The sequence below is a fragment of the Gymnoscopelus microlampas genome (genome assembly GCF_963454915.1).
Source record: "Gymnoscopelus microlampas genome assembly, chromosome: 10".
In the NCBI taxonomy this organism is placed as follows: Eukaryota; Metazoa; Chordata; class Actinopteri; order Myctophiformes; family Myctophidae; genus Gymnoscopelus; species Gymnoscopelus microlampas.
Genome location: NC_139947.1, coordinates 48,468,673 through 48,496,490, shown reverse-complemented (window position 1 = coordinate 48,496,490; position 27,818 = coordinate 48,468,673). Strand labels below are relative to the sequence as shown.

The window sequence follows — 27,818 nt, the reverse complement described above, 5'->3', positions numbered from 1 at the left end:
TAGGGGTGAAGGTGATTGGAGAGACAGAGTGGCTTAAGTCAGTGTTTCCCAAACAGTGAGTCGGGGACCCATTTTTGGGTCGCAGACCCATTTTTATGGGTCATGTGTAAGTATCCCTTTTTTTCCTTTTCTACATTTTGTTTACATATTTAGAAATATTTTTAAAAATAAAATTAAAATTAAAATGTTGTTCATGAATTAAAAGTAGTGAAGAAAGCAGCTTGTAGATAGGCTATTTTCACTCGTTTGGGTCCCTGGGAGACATCAAATCTCTCTTTACAGGGTGGGTCAGGTGAAGGTGATTGGATGGACAGGGTGGGTCAGGTGATGGTGATTGGATGGATAGTGTGGGTCAGGTGAAGGTGATTGGATGACACATTCTTTGTGGGCGGGTCTTCAGGAATAGATGGTGATGACCTCACGCCCTCCTCCACGCACCAAGAGGACCCGGTTGAGACCCTCGGTGAGGACCTCCAGGAACTCCATGTCTGAGACGCACAGTCACAGTCAAAGAACAGAACTCTACTGCCCCCTATATCATCAGCTACGTCAACAAATAATAATAATAGGTGTAAAAACCTAGATTTGACATGGTTAAGTGACGCAGAGAGATTGTATGGATCTTTTAACATAAGAGCACAGAAGTCCTGACGTCACTCGTTCATCCCCTGGGTCGTACAAGTAATTTCTCTATGGAGAATAACATTGGGGCATCTTAGAATCGTCTCATATAAGAATTGAGGTTAAAAAATAAACAAACTGTCTCTTACTCTTAATTTTACTAATTCGGCGGAAGTAAAGTTACCGTTTCCTCACCATCGGTTGATGCTTCATATCCATAAGAGTCAAACCGCCGGGATCATTTGTTTATTTTTGGAACACAGTTCTTATTTGACGCGATATTAAACACGTCTATGGGAATTCTGAATGGGGAAATAAACTGCGACCCAGGTAGGATGTGTAAATTACGTCAGACTTCGGTGCTCTATTCGCACTTGCAGAATATTTAGAGAAAGCATGGGACAAACTGACAAAGAAAACATATATGTGATGTATATTTATTTTTAGTTTTTGGGTATTAACCAAATATTTTCTTTTTTACTTGTGCAGTTTCTGTTTCCAGGAAGTGAATGTGATATTGTTTATTTATGTTTTTGGTGTCTTATAATCCCGTAAGGGTTGGGTCTTATGGCAAGACACGAAAATAAAAATGCATTCATTCATTCATTCATAAGACACTGCGCGGGTGGCACAGTGGAACTGTTGATTCCCCAAGTGGCCGCTCTACCTCCTGAGCCACTGGTGTTCCCCAGCGGAACTGTAGAAGTCTTTCCATTTTCACAAGAAACTGGAGCATTATTGCACACTACTACTGCAGTATGTGTGAATGGTGATAAAATACTGAATGGAATATCGTCTCTATCAGGCAGAAACCTCCTATGCCCAAAACTCTAATTCAAGTTCAAGTTTCGAGCTTGTAGATCTGCTACTTTTGATGCTTTCCTGTGACGCTGTAGTATGATCAAGTAGGGTGTTAATTTACAACAAAAAAAACACAAAAAGTTGAATATGGAGATAAGAGGTTTCTGCCTGACAGCAACAATATACAGTATGGAATTATTATGCGGTGAAGGCAACTAGATGATATAAGGATACAGTTTTCATCGCCCATGCGGTTCTTTGGAGGTCCCGGCATGTTGAGCAAAACCAACTTGGCCTCCTTGGATTTCTTTAGGATGACTTCATTCAGTCTCAAGGCTGTGTGCATGCGCCGCACGTTGGACTGGTTTCTGTATAGGAAACACATTACTATTTAAACTATTTTCTGTATAGGGCACAAATACCAAAACGCTCGCCCCAAAACAAAATCGGGGTGAAATCCGCCGGTATTCACCTGGTATTCCTAAACGTAACCTCAGTAAACTATGCCTAAACCTAAGCTTATTCCTAAACTTAACCTCAGTAAAACTATGCCTAACCATAAACTTATTTCTAACCTTATCCTCAGTAAAACAAATACAAGAATACAAGAACCGCTGGTCCGCGAGCGTGTTTTGGGGTGAATCTTCTGCTTACCTAGGGCACAAGTTACAGTTTAGGCACGAGCAAACGCTCTTAACCAATAATGCTTAAAGTCTCACTGTGTAACATCCATTTTAGTTGTCTTTTCATAATCATAATCAACGTTATTGTCACATCACAGGTTTACCGGTGTAAAGAAGAGGGGGAAATGTTCATGCAAGCTCCAGAAAGTGAGGAAGGATTTAGCGACACCTTCATTAGCTCTGTTGTCTGTTAGAAATACGATTACCAGAATTCAGTTCGAAACAAAATCAGGTAGGTACTGCTCTAAAAGGAATGCTGCATTCATTTAAAAATAGCTATTAAATATATTTCCTGTGCATTTGGCACGAGTGTCAGTTGCAGTCCCTCGAGACAAAAAAGAGAAGTTGTCAAAAACACATTTATGTGGAATGGTTATTGTGGAAAAACATACCAGGGAAAGAGTACATCAAAAATAACTTGTGTTTAATTGAAAAAAGCCAAACATAGGCAGCCTATAACAGGCTCACAAGCTTGGCTTTACAAAGAGCTTTACAAAGAGCTTGAACCCTGGTCAAACAACAACAGAGTAAACAGTGATTCAAAGTAACTACTAGTTACTATCTAAATAGCAAAAGTGACATCTGTGGACAAGCAGCATACTAGGATGCATCAACAGTAGGCCTATATGAATAGGAATATATGAATAGCAATTTCATATTAAAAAAAAAAAAGTACTTACAGATTTTCCCACTCTCTGCAGCATTGAAAGGAAAGAATAATTATGAACTGAACACAGGGACAGAAATCTTCTTGCATTACGTCCAAAACCTCAGGTACAGTCACACACTACTGAGAGTTAATTTAACTCTGAGAGTGTGATTCAAGAGCGTTTATTTCTCCAGGTAAAATGGAACCAAATGGACCTACAAGGCCAAGGGACCATTTGGTTCCACTTGCACACTCTCAAGGCCCTATCTCGCACCCGGCGGAAAGTGGTACAAGTATGGAACGCAGTGTGCGTTTGCTAGTTTACAACCGACGCAATTGACATTTTCTGTCATGCTTTAATATGCAGTTTAAAAAATAACCTAACTATAGATTGAAAGGAAATTCTATAGGGCTGTCAAAATTATATATATATATTTACACTGTTTTGAGCTCAGCTATCCTGTTCATTTGAGCAGACAAGACTCTAGTGTCAGGAGATGAGGTCATCACATTAGAGTCTCTCTCTCTCTCTCTCTCGCATGTAGATTTAAGGGCTTGTCAAAAGAGATATTACTCCATTACAAACTTCTCGACTAGCTCGAGAGGAGTGTATCTTCAGAGCTCTGAATTGAACTGTAACTGCTGGTAGAGTATTATTTTTGTATATGACAATTCATTCTGGTTGGTTAATAGGCTCATACATAATTGTAACTTAGATTAAAGGGTAATAAAACCATTTCGATTCATACAATTGTAATCACCTGTGTAGCAATTCTTTCAAGGGGTGACTCCTCACACTATGGAACCACTGAACCAGGTACCTTAACCTTATTGTCTCCGCCAGGCCGAAGGCATGGCGAGAGAGTATGTTTTACCCTCCGTCCGTCCGTCCGTCCGTGTGTGTGTGTGTGTGTCCGTCCTTCTGTCTGTTAACAGCTAATCTCCGCCACCGTTGCCCTGGTCGCTGTGAAACTGCACACACACACTCCCTCGATGCCACAGCAGAACCTCTGCCCCAAATTTTTCACATGGGCCTGTTATAGCGCCACCAGGAGGCCGATTTGTGCAAAACACATTTTTGGATATTACTCCTACAGATTTTATCCAAATATCACGCAAACCGGTACACAGTATCTCTATAGTCATGTGATCAAGACGGATATGTCCGATATTTCATATTCCATCCTGATTGGCTAAGGTTGGCTTCCAAAGTTTGCAGGATTGGTCCGTTTTGAACAAAATGTCTCAAATCATGAACGCAGCGTGGGATTTCCGTGAAAACTTGCACGCACATTCCCACTAGGCCAAGGAAGAAATGCCACCCTTTTCACATTGGCCTGTTATAGCGCCACCAGCAGGTCTAATTTAGCAAAACACATTTTTGCAACAAAATGCCTCAAATCATGAATGCACGCACATTCCCACTAGGCCGAGGAAGAAATGCCACCCTTTTCACATTGGCCTATTATAGCGCCACCGGGAGGCCACAATAACGACGTGACCTGGCGGAGACCTGTGCTCCGAGGAGCACTTTTTCTAGTCTAGATTTACTTTTATGGAGTTAAGGTTCAGTAATAAATCTAACAATAATAAGTTGATATGTCAAGATATCACAGCTGTCTCTTGGACATGAGGAGACATGCAGGCTACAATCATTCTGACAAGTGGTTCTGACCACAGCACCACAGCCACTGTGTTTGGACACCTCTCGTTTCCATGTGATGTTTCAGTGAGTAGAACGTTTTTGTTTCCCATGTCTCCTGATATCGTAACATTATTAATGCTGCTCCCATAGGTCGGTCAAATACGATGTTCCTTGGCAGAATTATTCTTCCAACTGCTGAATCCGTCATTTAAATAGCAACGAGCATGGAACATGCAGGCACACCTCCTATTTAAAGGTAATGGGAGCTGACTAGTTTACTGTGATTGGTTTAATAAATGTGATACACCCATGACTAAGTCAGTGTCTACATACCACTTTGCACCTTGCAACTCACTTTGCATTCAGGTAATGCAACGTTTAACTACCACAATTGGAGTTGGGCATGCGGTACCGTGCACCATAGATTGTCTAAATAGTGCCCTCAGAGAGTCAGAGTTATGGGATTTACTGTGCAAAATGGTAAATGGTGCATTTATATAGCGCTTTTATCCAAAGCGCTTTACATAGATTGTGCATTACATTCACACACACATTCATTCATACACCGATGGCGGAGGAAACCATGCAAGCCACCAACCTGCTCATCGGGAGCAATTAGGGCCACTGCCGCCCGCTGTGCAAGTCTCAATGAACACATTAGGAATGAGCGACAGGTACAGTAACTCACGGCCTCATGTTGAAGAGGTCTTTCACTCCGTCTGGGTTCGCTGCCGCTGCTTGGCTCCTCCCCTTTTTCTCACCCTTTATGTCATCTGTCCAGGTCCTCTGCACGTCAGCGCCATCTACAGGCACGGCGGGGGATGTGGGACTGGTGTTGGCCGGGGCAGAGTTCTTATTGTGGATCAGCTGCACCTTTTGTTTAGGGTGTAAGAAGACAGACCCAGACTTAAGAGAGAGGGACATTATGTTGTGACAACGTGGCAGGGTGAAAGAGAGAACAATGACATCTATCAGTGTGACTAACCCAGTGGCCTTGTGGTTAAAGTGTCCGCCCTGCGACTGGAAGGTCAGGATTCGATTCCTCAGCCAGGTCAAACCAGAGACTGAAAAAAGGTGACCCAATACCTCCCTGCTTGGCACTCAGCATCAAGGGTTGGATCGGGGGTAAATCCCTGTGATGTACTAGCATCATTTCCAGGGGGTGTAGCCTACTATTACATCAAGCCACCTCACGCTACTGAAACAGGAGATGGCTCAGCAAGGCTTACTGTAGTGTGGCTGAACCCGCCCGGTGGAAGCTTATTTGCAGCTACAGTAGTAAATCGCATTTCTGCCGTAATCTGAAGACTCACCTCTTCAGACTCCATCTCAGCCCGTAGCACTTGCCCCAGCCTTGATGACCTTGCAGGATTATGCAAAGGCTAAAATTCAACTTAGATAGCATGTTATGTAGACAGATGCCAGGTCATCTGGCATCCTGTAGTGTGTATAGTTTCAATGTAGGCTGATGATAGGTTCTTGGTTTACATTATGTATTAGTTATTATTATACTATTGGTTTACTTATGTATTACTTTATTATTAGATTACTATTTTTATGCATTTGATGTTTTATGTGTATTATGATGTATTATGATGTATTATCTCGTGTCCTTGCTTACTGTAAATCGCTCTGGATTAAGAGCGTCTGCTAAATGCCTAGAACAGGGAAAACAGTTTTCTGTGGTTAATCAATGGAGCCTGATTATGGATCCCACCAACGCTCCAGGATATAGACCCGCCTTACCTGTCTGATTGGCTCCCTGGCAGGCATAGTTTTACTGAGGTTAGGGTTAGGGTTAAGGTTAGGTTCAGGCATAGTCTTACTGAGGTTAGGGTCAGGGTTAGGGTTAGGTTTAGGCATAGTTTTACTGAGGTTAGGGTTAAGGTTAGGTATAGGCATAGTTGCAAAAACGAGAACTGTCAATCACAGCGACTACTGACCAATCACAGCGGGTTTGCCAAGAGCTGGCGTGGGATCCATAATAACGCATCAATGGAACCCTATTTTTTCAATTCATCAAGTAGGCCTATTCTCTACCTTCTTCTCTTGCATTTGGACTCTTCATGGTATAGAAATGGGACAACATCAATCTGTTTGTATTCAAAGCTTCACAGGAGTAAAAAAAACAAGTAATTTTTGGGGGCAAAGTGTTCCTTTAAGAATGTCAGGTAAATGGCTACAATGTCAAGATATGAAACATAACAGGAGAACCTCTTCTTCTGTTATTTTTGCCCCGCTGGCTCCCTCGTCAACGCTGTGGCGCCCCCGCTGGCTGGATGGCTTTTTACGTCGGATGGACCCACGGGAGGAGTCTGTAATACTTTGGATCTGTTGGGATTAAAGTCACATAAACGTATGAAGTTATTTTAAAGAAGTCATGGAACAGCGCTGAATAAATACAACTGCTCTATGGACAAGAGTTGCTACTGTATACCAAATATTCTGAGGAAATTCTCCCATAAATCCTCCTGTTTTAGCCCTTAGATTATATTAGGATGTCAACATCCCTCACTCTTTTCCAGATGACAACTCCACTGAAAAAAAACAGTGGATTGTTTTGTAATTACCCTGTGCTGTAAATGAAACCTGTGTGCATTTGTATTGCTTGGCCCATCTCATAATTCATAAAACGATTGCAGCCGACCAGAACCACCAGGTGGGAAACCACCTCTTTTTGATCTGCCAGGTGACCGGTTTGGGCTATTGAGATGATCACCTCAATTAAGGTGATCAACTTAATTGAGTTTTTTTTTATTAAGCATTATTGTTTGATTTGCGTATCTGCATAAATAATTTCTCCCCCAGATTTATTTATTATCCCCTTTATTTATTATTCATATTAAATCATTGACTGATTATTTGCTAGTACTGTGTACTACCTGATGAAAAGAATATAAAGACGTGCACATCCACACACTGTGTCTGTCAGGCAGGTGATGAGCGAAAAATAACAGTAAACTAATAAATATCAACAAACGCTTGCACACAGAGAGGCTCCGTTTAAAGATTAAATGTTTATTGCACCCTTAAAGTGCTGTGACGTCTCAGGGTATACATACCACTACCTTCCTACCTCTCTCTCCTTCTTCACCAGACTCACTACTGCAGTGGTTCTCAAACTTTTTCATGTCAAGGACCCCCAAATAGACACTTATTACCCCGCGGAACCCCATTTGAAAAGATAAGCCAGGGACCCCAATAAGAGAAGGTTTTTACGGCTCTAGCAGTGATTCTCAACCATTTTAGTTTCAAGGACCCCCAGTTTAACATGCATTAGGCTACGGACCCCCATTTAATGGCATTTATACCTCTGGGACCCCAATTCATATTGTAAAATCAATGTTAATTTAACTCTGAGAGTGTACAAATGGAACCAAATGGACCCCTTAGGGTCCATTTGGTTCCATTTGTACACTCTCAGAGTTACAGACACATAAGGGTCTATTTGGTTCCTGTCCATCATTTATCTGGGGACCCCCTGGAACCCCCTCAAGGACCCCTGGGGGTCCCCGGACCCCACTTTGAGAACCAATGCACTACTGCACTACAGTACGTACCTCTCTCTCCTTCTCATTCTTGGTGAGGTGCATCTGCTTGAGGATCTGTGAGCGTTCCTCCATCACCAGGGTCTTCTCGTAGGTGTAGGCAGCGATGTCACTGTCGTGCTGTGGAAGGGAAGACATACCGTGTGTCACGCACATCTGCAACAACAGCTCATGACATAATCATGAATAAAGCATTGTGAAGAAGATGAGGAGGAAGCCACAACCACATGATTCCACTTTATTGTCAGTGAAAAACACACTGCTGTATGATATAACCACATGAACCCTATAGCGTCCCTATTCTGAGCATTATAGGTGACATCATCCTCCATATCATCAAGTTATTCAACAATAAATCAGCTTTTTATTCTGAGTAATATAAATATTGTGACTGATACCATTATGAATAACAATATTATGTCGATAAGTTATGTTTGTTAGTCGACGACAATTTTTCGTCATAGTTTTAGTTGACGAAATCAACACTGATTCCTAGATTAGTGGTTCTCAAACTTTTTAATTTCAAGGACCCCCATAAATCTGAGAGTTATGGGGGTCCTTAGTTAGACTGAGAGTGACCCTTACGGGTGCATTTGGTTCGGTACATCTCTAGTGAACAGAGTGTCTCACCATCTCCACCACCTCCACCAGGGCCTGGATGCGCAGGTGATAGAGGAACGTCATGAGGTCCTTCTTCATCTGGATGCTGTTGTCGTCCATCTGGGCCACCGTGAAGATACGCATCTTACATTTCCTCCACACCTGTCCACACACACAACACCTGGAATCATCTTACACTTCCTCCACACCTGTCCACACACACAACACCTGGAATCATCTTACACTTCCTCCACACCTGTCCACACACACAACACCTGGAATCATCTTACACTTCCTCCACACCTGTTCATACAAAACACCTGGAATCAAACGCTAAAAGACATGGCAGAATTCTCCTTGTTGCCAGGTATGTGCGTACAAGGAATTAAGTCTCAGCGAAGTAGTATGATCAAGTAGGGTGTTAATTTATATTAAAAAAAAGATGTATCTGCCCAACAACAACGTTATGATAATTCTAGGCTATATTTGCAGAACAACAGCCCAATAGCTCAGTAGATCTTGTAAGTTCCGACACTCAGTGATCCTGCAGCCTTCGCTGACCTTGTGCTGACGCAACAGGAAGGGGAGGAGCATCAGCATGCCTCCGTCGTGGACGATCCACCACACGTCGATGTGTCCCTCGGTGAAGCGCTCGCCGTTCGACGGGAAGCTGGAGATGTTCTTAGGAACCAGCAACGCCAGACTGGCCATGGTGGACTCTCTGACCACCTCTGTGTGCAGGGAGGGAGGTATGTACTGTATGATCACAGCTTCTCAAATGGAACGAATGGAACTCTTATCTTATCTTATACTTTGGCTATTGAAAAATAGCAGATCTACAAGCTCAAGATCTACAAGATAATGATAAAGACATTTCCAATACTTGTAAGATTTTTTTAAATATGCCGCACTGCAAGCTTGTAGATCTGCTATTTTTGAATAGCCAATGGATAAAGTGGTTCAAAAGATTGTGCTGCTGTATTAACATATTTAGCTGGGGACACCCTGGGACCCCCCCCCCCCCCCCCCCCCAAGGACCCCTGGGGGGGCAGTACATAGATCTGTACTGATCAATATTTTTGAATATCTGCTATTAAAAAATAGCCGATCTACAAGCTCATAGCGCGGCACCCATGGTGGTCAGCGGCCAAATACATATAAATTTGGATAATTTTGGAAAATCACTGCAATACTTCCCACCATGTGTGACTTACCGATGAAGTTCCTACAGTGGAGGTGGTTTTCGGCCTCCTTCCAGTGCCGGGGCCAGGCCACCAGCACGGTGTTGTGTTTGAGGCCCCCCAGGCCTCCGGTCTGGATGATGTGGGACGTCCCGTCCCTCAAGTTGGACGAGATGACCACCTGAGAGAAGCCCTTCACCTTCTCTGTCTCCATCTGTCTGCGTAACGCCTGCATGGTGGGACCCCCAAAAAACATACAGGTTGTGAGGAGGGTGGTGGGACCCGCCAAAAACATACAGGTTGTGAGGAGGGGACAGTATGCAGGAACTTTATATCGAGCCTGTTGGGAAGAAACCTCTTATTTCCATATTCTAACTTGTTGTGTTTTTTTGTAAATTAACACCCTACTATTAGATCATACTACAGCGTCACACAAAAGTATCAAGTAGCAGATCCCTAAATAATAACATACATTGGATCCATTGGATCACAGGTTCTTTTTTACATTTCCTGAAAAGTAACAGTTTTGGACATACAAGGTTTCCATCCAGCGACATGAAAGATATACATACATGTGTTCATCTAAATCAAATCAGCAATCCTCAACCTGTGGGCCGGGGCCCACTGGTGGACTGTCAGGGTATTGCAAGTATAATTATAATAATAATTGGCAAAACACAAAGTTTTTAATGATTAACCCATTAAGACCTGAGGCCGATACTACAAAATGTCTATTAAATATTTTTTGGGGAAAAAACTTATGTTACTTTGTCAGTGGTTCTGTCAAAGACCCCAAAATGTATATGTATTTGGCCGGGGACCCCCATCTCAAAATATGTTGTTCCAGGGACCCCCAGAAGCAAATATTTGAGTTACAAATGTTGACTAAAAAATATATATATATTCAAAGATTTGCAAACATTTTCACGATTTAAAAAAAAAATAGCAGATCTACAAGCTCATAGCGCGGCACTCGGTGCTGCGCTATGAGCTTGTAGATCTGCTATTTTCTTTATTACATAATTACATAAAAAAAAATAAGTTAAGTGGTCAGGTGGGTGGGCCTTACTTAAACAGATATGTTTAAGTGGGCCCTGACCCAGAAAAGGTTGAGACCCCCTGCTGGACAGTGTGTGTAGTACTAGTAGTGACCCACAGACCTGCTCGGCCCTCTGGACGTCAGGATGGTTATTGAGGAAGGTTCCCTGCACTGCGGCGCCGACCATGGTCAGGCCCCGCCCTGCCTTCAGCTGATTGGTCAGGGACAGCATACGAGGCTGTTCCACGTTCTGCTCAGCGTCCATGCTTACCAGCACCAGGATCTGAGGCCTGACACACACACACACACACACACACACACACACACACACACACACACACACACACACACACACACACACACACACACACTTACTTTATCTGTGGAACCGAGTCAATCTAAATGTAATGCCTCAACTCATACAATTCCAAGTTCTTGGAATCGTAAGGGGGTCCCCAGTTCAAATATGATTATTTTGGGGGGGTCACAGCCTGAAAAGTTTGGGAATACATACCAAGCAGCTTTGAGCATAGAAAACGTTCTGTTTTATAACTATCACTGTTAGTGTCTGTGTTGCTACTGTATGAAAACCCACATTTTTGGACTGACCTCCAGTTCTTGGTGTGTGGAGGGCCTTCCTCCAGCCGCATGAGGGCGAAGCGCGCTGCGCTGAGCGAGATTCCACGTATTCCATCCCCCCACTCCTTCTCAGCCCTGTTACACATCACCAACATATCATATCACCCCACTCCTATAGCCCTGTTACACATCACCAACATATCATATCACCCCACTTCTTTTCAGCCCTGTTAAGCATGAGTGCTGATGAGTTTTTCCCATTTAGTCCAATAATTTAGGCCTTTAATAGACACTCATATCCAGAGCGACTTCCAATAAGCAAATCATGTATCACCCCAGATGGACAAGGCCGCCACTTACCCACAGAACTCGATGTATTTGTAGATGCAGGTAGCGATCCCCATGGCAACAATGGCATAATGCCAGGAGCAGATGAACATGAGCGACAGACACAGGCTCATGCCCAGGAAGGAGAGAGCCCTGCAGACAGACAGACAGACAGACAGACAGACCATAGACTGTATAAATGCGGAGACAGACAGACAGACAGACAGACACATGATCAGTGCGACGCTAACTAGAGATGAGATGATAATCGTTAATCGCGAAGAAAAAAAAGTTCACAACGTGTCGCATCGCGACGCGTTGTGAGCTTGCAGATCTGCTATTTTTGGCTAATGTTCCCCGCAGATTAGGGATGCTAGGATAGGGATAAGTGGTTAACAAAAGTCCCATTTTAAGTGTTTTTAAGGATATTTTGATTATCGCGATGAAATAGTTAATCGCAAATATTTTGGCCACAATAATGGGACACATCACATGATCAGTCTGATGATGCCTGACAGCTGGATATGCGTACATACTGTATGTAGATTTCTTTTGTTCATTTTTTATTTTTATCCTTGCTCTCCCTGCCCCCCTCTTTTCTTGTCAATTTATGAAAATAACAAAAACGATAGAGCTTTCACAACAACAAAAAAATCACCCACTTCTTTACACCTGTAAACATGTGATGATTCCGATTGGTGGACTCACCAGTGGTAGAACATGAACCTGATTCTGATTGGTCGGACTCACCAGTGGTAGAACTTGAACCTGATTCTGATTGGTGGACGGACTCACCAGTGGTAGAACTTGAAGCGAGGCCTCCAGTTGGGCGTTCTCAACAAGGTCTGCAGAGCACATGCTAGATTGACAAACATGTAACACATCAAGAAGAACCTACAGATGAGAGACAGACAGACAGACAGACAGACAGATTTTAATAACAATCGATTTTCAAAAAACAAAATCAGGGTGTATGGGACACTTACATAGACAGGAGGAGCTATTCTCTCACTAAATAAGTGTAGAGGAATATCTTGTGGAGTTTCAGCTACTATGCATCCCAGAAATGTATAGATTATAAGGATTTGTAAAGTAAGGAATTTGTAATTTAGAAATGTAAATATGGCAACTCATTTAGATGTAGGCCTACGTAGGTTTATGGTTTCCCAAGGTCTATAGCCGTTTCACTCATTATACAATTTCTCTTTCATAACAGATACATGTGCCAGATAATCCCCTACAACAAAACACCAAGAGAGTAAAAAAACAAAACGTTTCAGTCATTCAGTCTGACTTCACTGTAGCCTATATAGTAGCCTTTTCATAAATGATATTTGTACTTAGGCTGTCGTGAAAGTTTATAATATTTCGAGAAATTGAAATTTTCAAATACAAAAGTAGTAGTAGTAGTTGTGAATTAGCAAACTGGACATTTAGACTGAATGTTTCCTTTATCCTCATCTTACGCCAATGCACGCAACTGTTTCGCCAGGTTTTATTATTGTTGTTTCTCATAAGCGTGGATCCGTTGTCCGTCAACAACACAGCCGTCTGTGCCTTGACTTCTGTGCGCTGACTGCGCTCACCCGGCCCCCCCGCTACTGCGAGGCGATAGGAAAACGCTGTTCGTGTCTAGGACACTTACATAGACAGGATGGGAGCGACTGCATCCAGGGATGCGATGAGGATGCCGATCTCACAGATGCTGGCTGTGAGGAGCAGGGCCCAGGTGGGCTCACCGTTGGCCTTCCCATGACCAAACACCTGCAAGAACACACACACACACACACGCTTGTATATCTGCTATTTTTGAATAGCCAAAGAAATCATAAAATGACACAGATGCGTTCCCGGATTGAATGGGATAACACTGAGGTGCACTCTCTCTCTCTCTCTCTCACTCACTCTGAGGAAAGGGATGATGCCGTCCCGGGAGATGGCCTGCAGGAGACGGGGAGCTCCGGTCAGACTCTGAAGCCCCGCCCCACAGGTGGAGAAGAAAGAGCCAATCACGATGACCCACGGCGAGGGCCACGCCAGCGTGCCGATCACCAGGTTACCGTTGACCCCTTCACCGAACCTGAGGAGGTTATAGGGACAACGGCGAGGATGAAAGTGATTGATTGAATAACTTTATACTCGTTCATCCCCTGGGTCATAAAGTAATTTCTCTATGGAGAATAACATTGGGTCATCATAGAATCGTCTCATATAAGAATTGTGGTCCAAAAATAAACAAACTGTCTCTGCGATATTGTCAGGGAGGAGGTTCTGTATCGTTTATGATAGTCACTCATATTTGAAGCAGTCCGTTTCTGGCGAAAATGTAACTAATTCAGTGGAAGTAACATTAGCGTTTTCTCACCGTCAGTTGATGCTTCATATCCCAAAGAGTAAAACCGCCGGGGTCATTAGTTTATTTTTGGAACAAAGTTCTTATTTGATGCGATATTAAACACGTCTATGGGAATTCAGAACGGGGGAAAAAAAACGCGACCCAGCAAGGTAGGATGTGTTAATTACGTCAGACTTCGGTGCTCTATTAACAGTACAAGGTAATACAGTCGGTTGTGCTGAAGGGATAACACAAAAAGTTCGAGGGGGCTTGTTTCCAGTGTGGTCCATTGTACTCAATTCATCAGTAATACAATACAATACATATCAGTACAAAACTCAGTAGCAGGAGGGGTGGAGGCGGGGGGCAGACGATGCTACTACCAAGGTGTTCAAGGAGTTAAACTATGCCTAATTGTATTTTACCGCCAGCCATTATTTAAGGTCAGTTTTAAGTTTGGGTAGGGAGTCGATATCTTTAATGGCTTTTGGTAAGGCCTTCCACATTTTGGTGGTAACATAGTAGAATGCATTGAGCCCAAAGTTTGGTCAGAAAAGGTCTGTGGTCAAATACATATTAATTTGGGGTCCTGGACATGAAAATGTTTTCAGTATACCACTCTAGTCGCTTATTTTGGGCTTGTTTTCATAGAACTGGTTGCTTGTTTCTCTAGCTAAATCTGGCAACACTGGTAAAGACCTTGTGTTTCTAATCTGATAACATGTCTCAAGAAAAGGTCCTTGAAGGGAAACGTTGACATAAGGAATCATTGAGAAGGTGATCTTGAGTGTGCAGGAATTAACTTAATATCTTCATCCTCTGCTTTGGTAACATACATACCTGTCTAAGATAACTAAATGAAGACATTGATACAATGATCCTACATTATACTGTATGTATACGTACAATACCAAAGACAAAAAGACTCACTTGTCACGTAGAACGACCCCCTCTATACAGGCACCAAACAGCACAACACATGAGATGTCTGACACAAAGAGTTAAGACAAAAACACTATCTTATCATATAACATCTCACACCTATAGATTCATTCTTCCAGTTCATACAAACTGAGGACGTCTTTAAACCACGTAAACCCAGTGGTGGAAAAAGTACTCAAATGTTTTTTCAAATAGCCTAGGTATACAATAGGGCTAAAGTCGTTGCTTTATAAGGTAATAATTCATATCTGCAAAGTAACTAAAGTTTTCAAATAATTGTATGGAGAAAAAAGTACAATATTTGCCTCTGAGATGTAGTGGAGTAGAAATAAAAGTATTGGAAATTGGAAATACTCAAGTAAAGTACAAATACCTAGGACTGTGGATGAAATGATGCATACCTTTTAGTGGGATTCATGAGCTCCGGCACCTAATAATTTACACATCAAGCACTTAATGTAATGTATTGTGAGCTTGTAAATCAGCTACGCTGGCGCCCAACTAAAAGCATTGTTCTTGGCCCAGCTGAAGGATACACACGATGGAGGTGGTGGTGATGGCTGCGATGGTGCCGATAGGGATGGACTTCTGGGCGTCACGCAGGTCTCCTGAGCGGTTGGAACCGGCCATTATACCTGTGAGGAGGAAGTCACACGTTGTCTCTGTCGGAGCAGAAACCTTGTATCTCCACATTTCGACTTTTTATGTTTTTTTTTTGTAGATCAACGCTAGGGATGTCCGATTTTATCGGCCTCCCGATATTATCGGCCGATATTAGCATAAAAATTGATATCGGGAAAATATCGGTATCGTTTTTTTTTTTTTGCTTTATAAATAAGTTACAGGAGTTCTTACTGTATATGGTGTGTGTGATATGAAATTTGAGCTTACCCTAATCACAATAATCCCCGCATATATCGGTATCGGTTGATATCGGTATCGGTAATTAAGAGTTGGACAATATCGGTATATCGGTTATCGGTAAAAAAGCCAATATCGGACAACCCTAATCAACGCCCTACCAGAGTGCACACAAGAGTGTCAAACAAAAGTAGTGAAAATTACGACGTGTTGTGTGCTATTTTCACTATAGAGCATCCATGGGCAACTGGCGGCCCGGGGGCCACATGTGGTCCCCACCTTCACTTAATGCGGCCCGCATGTTATTATCAGAATACTGATATATTATTGATTTCAGCTGTTACAATTCCAAACATGCAAACATGACCCAATGTGTTTGTATTTAAGTTCATAACGTTAACATAAGTATAACTAAATGCTTTTGAAATTAAATAAAAATGTTACTTTTCAGGATTCCAATTGAAAAATAGCAAAACAAAATCAGGATTCCGATTCAAAAATAGCAAAAATAGCAGATCTACAAGCTCAAAGCGCGTTGCGCTGCGTTTTGAGCTTGTAGATCTGCTATTTTTGCTACTTTTGTGTGACATAGAATGGCGAAGTACGGCATTCATTTACAAAAAAAGTTAAAATACAGTGATAAGAGGTTTCTGTACAGTATACTGTATGGCAATGTGGTCCTCTGGAGTGAGTGTGGAAATATAGTGTCCCTCTCCATCATCAAAGTTGCATCACCCCTGCTATAGAGTATTGAAGTCAAATCAGCCTGGCCATTCTGTCAGGTATGTCACTCCGTGTCGTTTATGATACTGAGTGACTGATTGTCTCCGCCAGGCCGAAAGGCATGGCGAGAGAGTATGTTTTACCCCTTGTCCGTCCGTCCGTCCGTCCGTCCGTCCGTGTGTCCGTGTGTCCGTCATTCGATCTGTCTGTGTACAGCTAATCTCCGGCACCGTTGGCTTGCTCGCAGCCAAACTGTGCACACACATTCCCTGGATACCGCAGCAGAACCTCTGCCCCAAATTTTTCACAGGGGCCTGTTATAGCGCCACCAGGAGGCCGATTTGTGCAAAACACATTTTTTGACAGTACTCCTACAGATTTTCTCCCAAAATCCCGCAAATCGGTACACAGTATCTCTATTGTCATTAAACGAAACGGGTCTTTCAGATTTCTAATATTCCATCCTGATTGGCTAAAAATGTCTTCCAAAGTTTGCAGGAGTGCTCCGTTTTGAACAAAATGCCTCAAATCATGAACACAGCATGCAATTTCCGTGAAATTTTGCACGCACATTCCCATTAGGCCGAGGAAGAACTACCATTTGAAATTTTTCAAATCAGCCTCATGGTGGCGCTATAACAGGCCGATTCGTGTTTTTACCTATAATTGCACCGATCTGTGTAAAACTTTGTATGCACACTCCCTATAGGTCAAGGAAAAACCTTTGCCCTGCATTTTTCATATCTGCCTTTTATAGCGCCACCAGGAGGCCGACTTAAGTAAAACAAAATTTGTTATACTACTCCTTCCAATTTTATCCAAATTTCACGCAAATCGGTACACATGATCTCTATAGTCATGTGATCACGATGGATGTGTTTGATTTTTTATATTCCATACTGATTGGCTAAGATTGACATCTAAAGTTTGCATTATTGGCTTGTTTTGAACAAAATTCCGCAAATCATGAACGCACCGTCCAATTGCGCTCAAACTTTGCATGCACATTCACACTATGTTGAGGAACAAATGCCACCCTTTTAACATTGGCCTATTATAGCGCCACCAACAGGTCTAATTTAGCGAAACACATGTTTTTAACAAAATGCCTCAAATCATGAATGCAGTCAGTCTGATTGTCGTGCAAGGCCTAAGAAGAAATGGCACCCTTTTCACGTTGGCCTATTATAGCGCCACCAGGAGGCCACAATAGCCTACCTGACCTGGCGGAGACCTGTGCTCCGAGGAGCACTTTTTCTAGTTTGATACTGATTTGATAACGTCTGTGTTTGGAGAATTATTCGTATTTCTGGGGTATAAATTAGAACTTTTTTACATTAGAGTGAAATGGCCAGGCTCATTTGTTTATTTTTGCACAGTTATATGACTTGATCTAAGATTTCTCAGGGTTACAGAGTGGCAGTGATGTCAGACTTCGGTGCTCTATTTAAATAGCATGTTATTTAAACAGATGCTATTGGTCCATTGATTACCTGGTATCCTAGTTCACTGAGGCCCTATTGTCTCTCTGCATTTTATTTGATGTGATCATCATCACCTTGCTTATTGTTATTGAGTGTCTGCTAAATCAATGCCTAAATGGTGTGGTGGTGCTGACCGGTGACGGAGGGGAAGTAGATGCCGACCAGCAGGGTGAAGAAGCTGGTGATGTCGGCCAGAACGTAGCGGTTGGAGCCGGCGGGGGCGGGGCCGTCTGTCTCAGACACAGAGGGAAGCCCTCGCTTCTCCACCACCTCCCCTTTGTCCAGATAGAACCCAAACAGGTTCTCTGTAACATAGAGAGAGAGAGAGAGAAAAGAAGAAAAAAAAAAAAGGTTAGTATTTAGAAGACATTTGTAGAATATATATTCAAATATTTGCACAAATGTTCACGATTTTTCAAAATAGCAGATCCACAAGCTCATAGCGTGGCACTCAGTGCTGCGCTATGAGCTTGTATATCTGCTATTTTTTGATAGCCAAATACATCCAAAAATGACACGGATGCGTTCCCGGATTGAATGGGTTAAAAGTCCGGTCTATAATGCATCATAATCGCATTTATAATGCATTATAATGCACTTATTAAGCATTATAACACTCATTTTAAATGCGTATAGTCATGTATGACAACGTTTATGACGTCTTACAGTATAAGTGCTGGTCAAAATGCATTATAAGCTCAGCGGAACAGCTCAAAGTAACTATCATAACTTCAGTTACTGTATAGGGATCTCCATATATGGGCATAAAAGGGACAAGGACCGACAGATACAGTTATCTCCATATACGGGCACAAAAGGGACACAGACAGACGGGTACAATGGGTACTCTGACACTATGACTCAGACATAATATCTGAGTCCGATTGGAGCAATATTATTGGTCGGATCGGTGGTGCGACGTAGATGTGAGGACCCCGTAGTGGCCCGGACTTCTAGTATGGACAAATTATCCTAATTATCAGCGGCATTGATATACCCAAGCCTAAGAGGCCGTGTCCACCAAGATGTTCTTTTTTCCTGAGCATGTTTTTGATGGTTGAAGATTTACTCTTCAGGGGACTGCGTTTTGCCCTCATCCCTTGTCTTACTGTCCTTTACTATGTAAGCTCTTACCCGCCAGGATGCCACTGCTGACCCCCGGTATGCCCTGGATCTCCGTGACGTTGTTGTCGGTGAAGTACTCGTCACAGGTGGCGTTGAGGTGCTCCGAGTCGCAGAAGGTCCTCCACAGCTGGGTGGTGACGGTGCCGTTGTCCACCTCAATGACCTTGGCGCACACGTCGTAACCTTTAGAGACCAGGGTTCGATTCCCCAGGACGCACACCCTGTGAGGGGGGGGGGGGTCAGTGGAAGTATCCTTAGAGCGAAACAGTCTGCAGTACATGTTTTACCATTGAGCTGATAGAGCCTGCCTGCTTGCTCTCGAATCTTGACCCTCGGGTCAAAATTCGTGTCAGATCCTGTGTCTAGGTGAGACATGACCTTTGACACGATCCCCTGTCTCCGGACCCCACTTTGAGAACCAATGGGCTAGGCCACACTCTCGCATCGTGCGCGCATATTAGTTCTATTGTTCTATTGATCCAAGCCGGAACACAATCGATTCATTGATCATTACAATAAACACGCTCTGAGAATACACGCCCCCCATCTGACCACTTAAAGGGACTACACCATGAATTTGAAGTTTTCCTTCTTTTTTTTGGGGCGGTGTAGCCGCCCCCTATAAGTGAGTTTTGGACACCGACCAAAAGATTTGTATACCCCCTAACCCTTCCATTGTTAATGCAAATCGATACTTTTGCAAAGTCAGCCAATCACATTACAGCTAGTGTCATCACAACTAACTGTAATGTGATTGGCTGACTTTGCAAATTCAGGACTGTGATTGGCTAGCGAAACACATGACACATGTGCAGCCCTATGAATAGCAGTATGGACTTTAAAAAAAGTAATTTATCCTTTTTTTAAAGTGAGTCATGTTGTGATGACCACACACCGCCCACTTCACACTGGGTGTGATTTTTTTCACTGTTGGCAACTTATATCCTTTTAAAGCTTTAGTTAGTAGCAGTTGGTATTAGACTAAGAGCATATGTGTGTGTCTTAATTACTATTGTTTCATTGTTGTTCACATATACACCCAAAGAAAATACATTATTACCCTATGAAATCAGTATAGCTCTGTTAGTATGATATTCTTAGAAGTAGAGTTATTGTGATAAATATGATCTATTCGCATAGCGGAACTCTGTGTGTTATCTCCCAGTAGACAAAAACTCACTCCCCTGTTCCGGCCGACACTTTGAGAAAGAGGAGGCTTACAATGATATCTGCATCCACTAGTTAGGGAGGTTGTTATTGCATTCCGCAGGTGCGAGGGACTCGGCCTGTGAGACCCAAGGTCATCGGCTGAACCTGTAAATCAAGGGGGGCCACTCACACACCCTGCGGAAGAGAACCTGGCCGACCAATGGGGACTTCTACTGATAAACTGTACATGATAATAATAATACATGATATAGGCTCCAGGGAGAGACAGACCCGCTAGACTTCATGAACTAGAGGGAACATAATTTGTTGTTTGTTAAGGAAAGTTCATTGGGAGCCCAGAGAATTCTCTGTTAAGTACATTTTTATATCCAGTATGTATTACTTTTAACTTTCGGCTTAATTAATAAATACACTTAATTTCAAGTCTCTGCTCTTAATTTCACCAATTCAACGGACGCACGGAGACGCGTGATCTGAAGGGTTACAAATTATCTCACTGCACAATTTGTCTGCTGTTTTTAGCCCAGTCTCCAACACTACCTCTCTTCTATCCAGCTGCCCTGTTCTTTGCTCTCAAAACAGCCTGCACGTGACGTCACATGCGATACCTACTTTATATAATCCCTTCCGTTCTTCAGTTCCGACATTCCTTCTTTTTTTGCGGCGCCAGCCGCTCTATATCTGACTTTGTCCGTGTGTATGTCCGTATGTCCGTGTGTATGTCCGTCCGTATGTATTCCCCTCTGTATTCTTATTGGCTGGGCTATAAACAAATATTGATGACAACACAAACTCCCCATTTGAGCACGGGGCCCATCAAAGGCGCCGCTTCCTTCACACAGGGTGTGATTTTTTTTTAAATGCATGGTGTAGATCCTTTAACACGACAGCCTTTCGGGTTTATATGAGTACTTCTTCCATCAGTGACTATAATATTTCTCCATGGTGACGAGCGTACTACAGTATACTCACGGGAAGACGGGCGGGTCGACGGCGGTCTTGATGACCCCGGCGTACACGGCCAGGATGGAGAGGATGACGCAGGCCAGGAAGACCAGGGCCAGCTTGTTGACGTACTTGACCCCCACGAACACCAGCAGGGACATGAGGCCCAGCACCATGGTGCCGTACACGCGCATGTTGTTGAGCAGCGCTAGCTCCGCCTCCGCTCCCTCCAGGCCCTCCAGCTTAAAGATGGCGGCCTGGGGGAGGATGTAGATCTGTGGACACACGGTGGAGCGGAGAGAGAGAGAGAGGGACAGACATGTTGTAAATCAGTGGTTCTCAAACTGTTTCATATCAAGGACCCCCAAATCGACACTTATTAGCCCACGGACCCCCATTTGAAAAGATATGCCAGGGACCCCCATAAGAGAAGATTTTTTACGGCTATAGCAGTGATTCTCAACCATTTTCATTTCAAGGACCCCCAGTTTGACATGCATTAGGCTACAGACCCCCATTTACTGGCATTTCTATCTCTGGGCCTCAATTCATATTGTAAAATCTATGTTAATGTAACTCTGTGACTGTACAAATGGAACCAAATGGACCGTTAGGGTCCTGGAACTATTTCCGTGGCCAAATACATATAATTTTGTCCTTGAGCAAGACACTGAACCCCTAACTGCTCCCGATGAACAAGTTGGTGCCTTGCATGGTTTCCTCCACTGTCGGTGTGTGAATGAATGGGTGAATGTAATGCACTTTGTAAAGTGCCGTGGATAAAGATGCAATATAAATGCACCATGTATGCGTTGTGTGTCCTTACCAGTAGGATCTCTATGCAGCCCAGGATGTACATGGCCCCGGCGAAGGTGGTCCCCAGGTAGAAGCAGATTCCAACAGCTCCCCCAAACTCTGGACCCAGCGAACGGGAGATCATGTAATATGACCCACCGGCTGTGTGTGGGCACAGAGGACAACACACCGCTTAGTCCAGGCAGGGGTCATCGACAGGGGTCCTCAGAGTTACTACAAATCTTTTGTGATAGGCTTTGTTTTTTACATTAACCACTTAAACCCTAGCATCCCTATTCTGAGAACTTTGGCAAAAAAATAGCAGATCTACAAGCTGACAACGCCTCTCGCTGCGAAGTGTTGTGAGCTTGTAGATCTGCTATTTCTGGTGTAGAGGGAAAAACTACGTTAGCAGATCTATGAAATCTATGAAAAGGTTGAATCTGCATCACAATTTTGTACAATATAAAGTAGGGGTCCCTGCTTCATCTCTCTCTCAGCTTGAAGACCAGTGGTTTAGTCTGTTACACTGACGGCACAAAGACAGAAAGAGAGACAGAAAAGACATACAGCATACATACGTATTTTAGTTACAGTGCAAGCACACAGACACTCACCTGGTACGACTCCATTTGTTGCGATGGCACTCATAGAGATGGCTGTTAGCATAGTCTGAAAGGAAGCACAGCCGAGAGCAGCCAGTGACTAAGACCATATTTGATAGGAATTGAAACACAGACCCCCATTTGATTACTTTTTTGTAATACAATGTGTTCATTTAACTCTGAGTGAAATAAAGCCTGGAGCAGTCGTGCTCGACCCTGCCCTGTTCGTTGCCCATAGGCAGGTTCGCAGGGAGTCTGCTGCAACCCGTTCTCTCCGACTGAGTAAGATTTTTGTTTCTATTTTTAAAGAACAATATCAATTGACAAAGTCTGACACATTTTATCAATTCCTGTGCCCAAAATAGGGACGCCAGGGTTAATGTGGTTAACAACTTTTTTTGAATTTAAATTAATTAACATAAATATCAAACATAACAGTCTACATTTCCGAAAAGGAAATGCATGTACAGTATTTAATTTAGTGTGACCAGAAGCAGGGATCAAACACACCCCCACCGTACATAAACATTAATGAATAACCAGAGAGGAAGAAGAGAATGCACTACTACTGGTGATTACTTTGGTAGTTTCCTTGCCTACCTTTGTTTAATGCACTTATTGTAAGTCGCTTTGGATAAAAGCGTCTACTAAATGACTGTAATGTAATGTAATGTAATGTAATGTAATGTGATGTTTGGTCACATTTGTCCCAAGAAGTCACGATATGCATTTTGGGAGTGTGTTGATGTATCACTAGGACCTCCTAGACAGCAGCATTTCAGAGATGTTCTCCTGGGCTTCCTTCACTCTGCGCTCCAGATACACCTTCTTCTGCTCCAGAACCTTCAGGCTCTGCTCGTCTCTCTCCTGTTTGTCTGTCAGATGGCCGTTTATCTCGTCCTTGGACTGCAGAATGAACACGCGGCCCACGTTCTCGTACATACGCGTGGCGTCGGGCAGCGAGGTGATTTCGCCACGCGTCAGGTCGGTGCGTTCCTTCGCGCGGCTCAGCTGTTCCATCTGCAGCTCGACCGACCTCGCCTTCTTCTGGGCGTCAATCATCTGAGCGTAAAGCCTTTCTAATTGAGAGTCATCCCCGGTGTCAGCCATGATGGTCAACTGTTCTATCAGTGCTGTTGTCAGACTTCTTGTAGGCTATATCTATGACGTCACCATGACGTCAGTCATCTCTATATTTGGGAATAACCGAGGGCAGACACACATACTGATACTGTAACAAGGGAACCAGGAGACCTGGTACTGCCAGACCCCTAGTGGTTGAAATCTGAATGGCCGGACTTCGCATGACATGTCATGCAAAGTCACGTCATGCGAGGTCCCTTCTATGCCCATGTATGGACAAAAGGGGGACAAAAGATGGACAGACATTTAACCCCATATATGGACGAAATAGGGACAAAGCCTCATGTAGGCCGACCCTCTGGGTCTGGCAAATAACAACTAGGCCGATGCCAGTTGGGAACGCATGCCCCTCTAGTTAAGCACGGGTATCCATTGGACCTGGATCAATCAGTAATCTTCTGCCGTAATCTGAAGACTCACCTCTTCAGACTCGTAGCACTTGCCCTCGCCTGGACGACATTGCAGGATTATGCAAAGGCTGAAATGTAACTTAGTTATGTAGACAGATGCCAGGTCATTGTTGGCCTGGCATCCTATAGTGTGTATACTGTAGTTTCAGTGTAGGCTGATGATGGCACAGATCGGTGGTAAAGTAGTTCTGCCAACGGGTACAGGGATCAGTCCATAGTTATGTTAGTTGTCACAAAGGACAAGCTGAACCATAACAAGCCATGGCTGTACTAAAACAATAGCTATCAGGCCTATAGATTATTCCTCACCATCCGTTGTCACTTGTCAGGTTACTTAGTGCAGTACTCTTTATCATAGTGCTTGGAGCCAGTTTATAACATAAGTGTGCATAGGACAGTGTGGGACACCAATTTCACTATAGGAGAGAACCCATCTGTCAGCTTCAATTTTACAGTGTTTAGTTCCACTTTTGTCTGCTTGTTTTCAGGACATTCAGGATTTCCAGAATGACTGTAGGGGGCGACAGATCCTCTCACTCACCGTGGAGCAGCACATGAAGACGATGACGAAGGAGCCGAAGACGCCTCCGATGCCGACCATCCAGGTCATCCTGAGGAAGAGGATGACTCCGAAGATGTTCTGAATGCAGGGCAGGTACACTCCCATCAGGGTGCCCAGCTGAGGAGCCTGGAAACCCCAAACAAAATGTTTTGAATTACTGTAGGGATCCGGAACCGGAGGAAGCAGCATACTTTAAATTTTGAGTACACAATCTTTACTTACGTAACGTATTAAAGTAAATTTATATATTGTGGAATTGCTGCTTTTACTAGAAATAAGTACAATAAAATCTGAGTGTTTCTTCCCCCACTGCTTGTGCAATAATAAAAATCATCCATTCTTAATCACTCCAGTCTTTGTGGACATGTGGCTTGGCACTGGTTAATGGGAAACAAACACATTAAGGTTTTATTGGTTGTTGAAATGCTGGCCATATAAGTTTAGAGTGTTCAGCTTCAAAGTCTGCGGACAATCAGGTTGAAATGAGCTCAAAGGCATACTGGTCTCCCACCTGGTAATAACAACCCAACATGTGGTTTGAACTGAACATGTGGTTTCAGGGCTTTTACTGTCATAACTGTGACGTGAACATGGTAAACACATTAAATCAGGCAGTAACCGAACGAGGCCAAATGTAAAACATATTTCTCAAAACAAACAATCGTTTAACCTTTGTTATTGTCATTAGTGCAGTGGTTCTCATGCTTTTTCATGTTAAGGACCCCCAAATTGACACAGACACCCATCTGAAAATGTTTTGTGCCAGGGCCACTGTTACTTTTCAGGATTTAAATTCAAAAATAGCAAAAGTAGCAGATCTACAAGGGGGTCGATCTGCGACAACGTGTCACTTTGCGCCACATTTCGTGCTTTTGTGCTACTGTACTTTTGTGTGACGCTGTAGCAGTGTTGATTTTGATAGCAAATTTTGATTTTAAGTCTTTTGAATAAAATTCCATTTTGTTTTAGTCATATTTTAGTCATCTGAAATGTTTTGTTTTTTGTCTAGTTTTAGTCGACTAAATATCATAAGATTATAGTCGACTAAATCTACAGTTGATTTAGTCGACTAAAATGTATTTTGGCGGTTCCTCGACGACAAGTAGGGCATTCATTTAACCCTTTAAGACCGGGAACGTCTCAACTGTGTCATTTTAAGATTTCTTTGGCTATTCAAAAATAGCAGATCTACAAGCTCATAGCGTGGCACCGAGTGCCGCGCTACAAGCTTGTAGATCTGCTATTTTTTTTAAATCGTGAAAATGTGTGCAAATCTTTAGTTTGAATATATATATATATACTTTTTTAAAGCGAACGTTTTTAACTCAAATCTTTGCATCTACAAGCTCTATGAGCTTGTAGATCTGCTATTTTTATATAGCCAAAGAAATCTTAAAATGACACACAGATGCGTTCCCGGTTTTAAAGGTTTAAGAAAAAAACACAAAAAGCCAGAATATGTAGATGAGAGGTTTCTGCCCGACAGCAACGAGATGTAGAGAGTCTTACCTTGACTGGTTTCTTGGTGGGTCGGCCTCCTTCCTCGTTGTTCTCGGCCTCTTCGTGCTCCTTGCTGCCGGTGGGCAGGTTGGAGTAGTTAGCCAGACTACTGAGCAGACCGCTGACCATGGGACTGGTGTCCATTTCATCCTAATACAACACAGAGAGAGAGTAACTTAGTACATTTTTGTTGATGTACCTGGTATACAGAAAGAAATTGGGAGACGTTCATTTAAGTTTAAAGCACCTTATGACTAGCCTGGTAAACCCTCCCTCCGGAAATCTCATTTCCATCAAATGGAAATGAGATTTCCGGAGGGAGGGTTTACCAGGCTACCTTATGACTGGAACAATTTACCCATTGCAATTAGATCAATTATTTCATTTCCTGTTTTCAAACTGTCTTTGCTTGATTCGCTCAAATCTAACTGTTCTTGTTTTTTTTATAATTGATTGCATTTAGATACTTTTTTATTTCATTTTCTCATTTATTTATTTTCAGTTTTTTAGATGACAAGTGTAACAGATGTAGAATGGTCTGGGATGGTGTGAGAGCCCTCATGTGTATGTTTGGTTGTTGTTGTTGAACGTTATGTGATTGTTTTTTGTCATTGTTTTGTATGTTGTGCCTGAGGACGCCCTGGAAGACGAGTTGATGCATCTCAAGGGGTATATCCTCCAATAAAAAGAAATAGATATAAACAAAAACATGGGACTATGGTGTCCATTTCGTCCTACATTACAGATACAGTGTTACAGCAAATGCTGTTACAGCAAGTTTAGATGCGATGAATATCGTATGAGCTAGGTGTGTTAGGTTGTACAGTCCAAAGGTTAAGCTAAAAAGGATAACACAACTCTGTCGGGTGGAAACCTCATATGTCCAAAACTGTAACTTTTCAGGATTCAATTTAAAAAACATTCAATTTAAAAAACATCAAAAAACTCAGCATTTACAGATGCTACTACTACCACAGCAGTATAGCATCAGTAACAAAAGTGTGTGTGTGTGTGTGTGTGTGTGTGTGTGTGCGTGTGCGTGTGCGCGTGCGTGTGCGTGTGCGCGTGCGTGTGTGCAACACAGTCTCACTCCGAAGAAGGCACATATTGCCTTTTGGTCAGAACCAAGAAGGCGCAGGGTGCCTTTTGAGGAATTCTATGAATGTCTATGAGTGACCCTGGAAGGCGCATATTGTCGCTGGGGGCGGACTTGGACGACACATAGTGCCTTCCTGAGGTTCTGACCAAAAGGCAATATGTGCCTTCTTCGGAGTGAGACTGTGTTGGTGTGTGTGTGTGTGTGTGTGTGTGTGTGTGTGTGTGTGTGTGTGTGTGTGTGTGTGTGTGTGTGTGTGTGTGTGTGTGTGTGTGTGCGTGTACCTCAAACAGGGCCATGTTGTTGCCATCATACAGCTGGTTCTTCTCCACGGTGCTGTTGATAAAAGGACTGCTCTCCTTACACGGGTTCCCCTCACCTGGACAACCACCACACAGATGACAACCAGCAGCGTTACGAACATTTCCCCATATCCCGGGTGAAGACAT

The 27,818-nt window shown here is 43.1% G+C and overlaps 1 protein-coding gene across 1 annotated transcript; it reads right to left on the bottom strand.

The window, feature by feature from the left end:
* Positions 1-396: 396 nt before the first annotated feature.
* LOC311054274 (solute carrier family 12 member 5-like) lies at positions 397-27,818 on the bottom strand (the record flags this gene model as incomplete). Its single annotated transcript, XM_084070150.1, has 25 exons — positions 397-488; positions 1,657-1,790; positions 2,786-2,800; positions 5,088-5,272; positions 6,614-6,730; positions 7,960-8,067; positions 8,578-8,709; positions 9,109-9,278; positions 9,762-9,957; positions 10,889-11,057; positions 11,377-11,481; positions 11,707-11,826; positions 12,469-12,567; positions 13,319-13,437; positions 13,579-13,753; positions 14,939-14,996; positions 15,487-15,585; positions 18,153-18,323; positions 19,153-19,364; positions 21,286-21,533; positions 22,085-22,215; positions 22,671-22,725; positions 24,753-24,899; positions 26,283-26,423; positions 27,654-27,818. 25 exons carry the CDS (start codon positions 27,816-27,818, stop codon positions 397-399), a joined length of 3,363 nt encoding a protein of 1,120 aa, XP_083926276.1.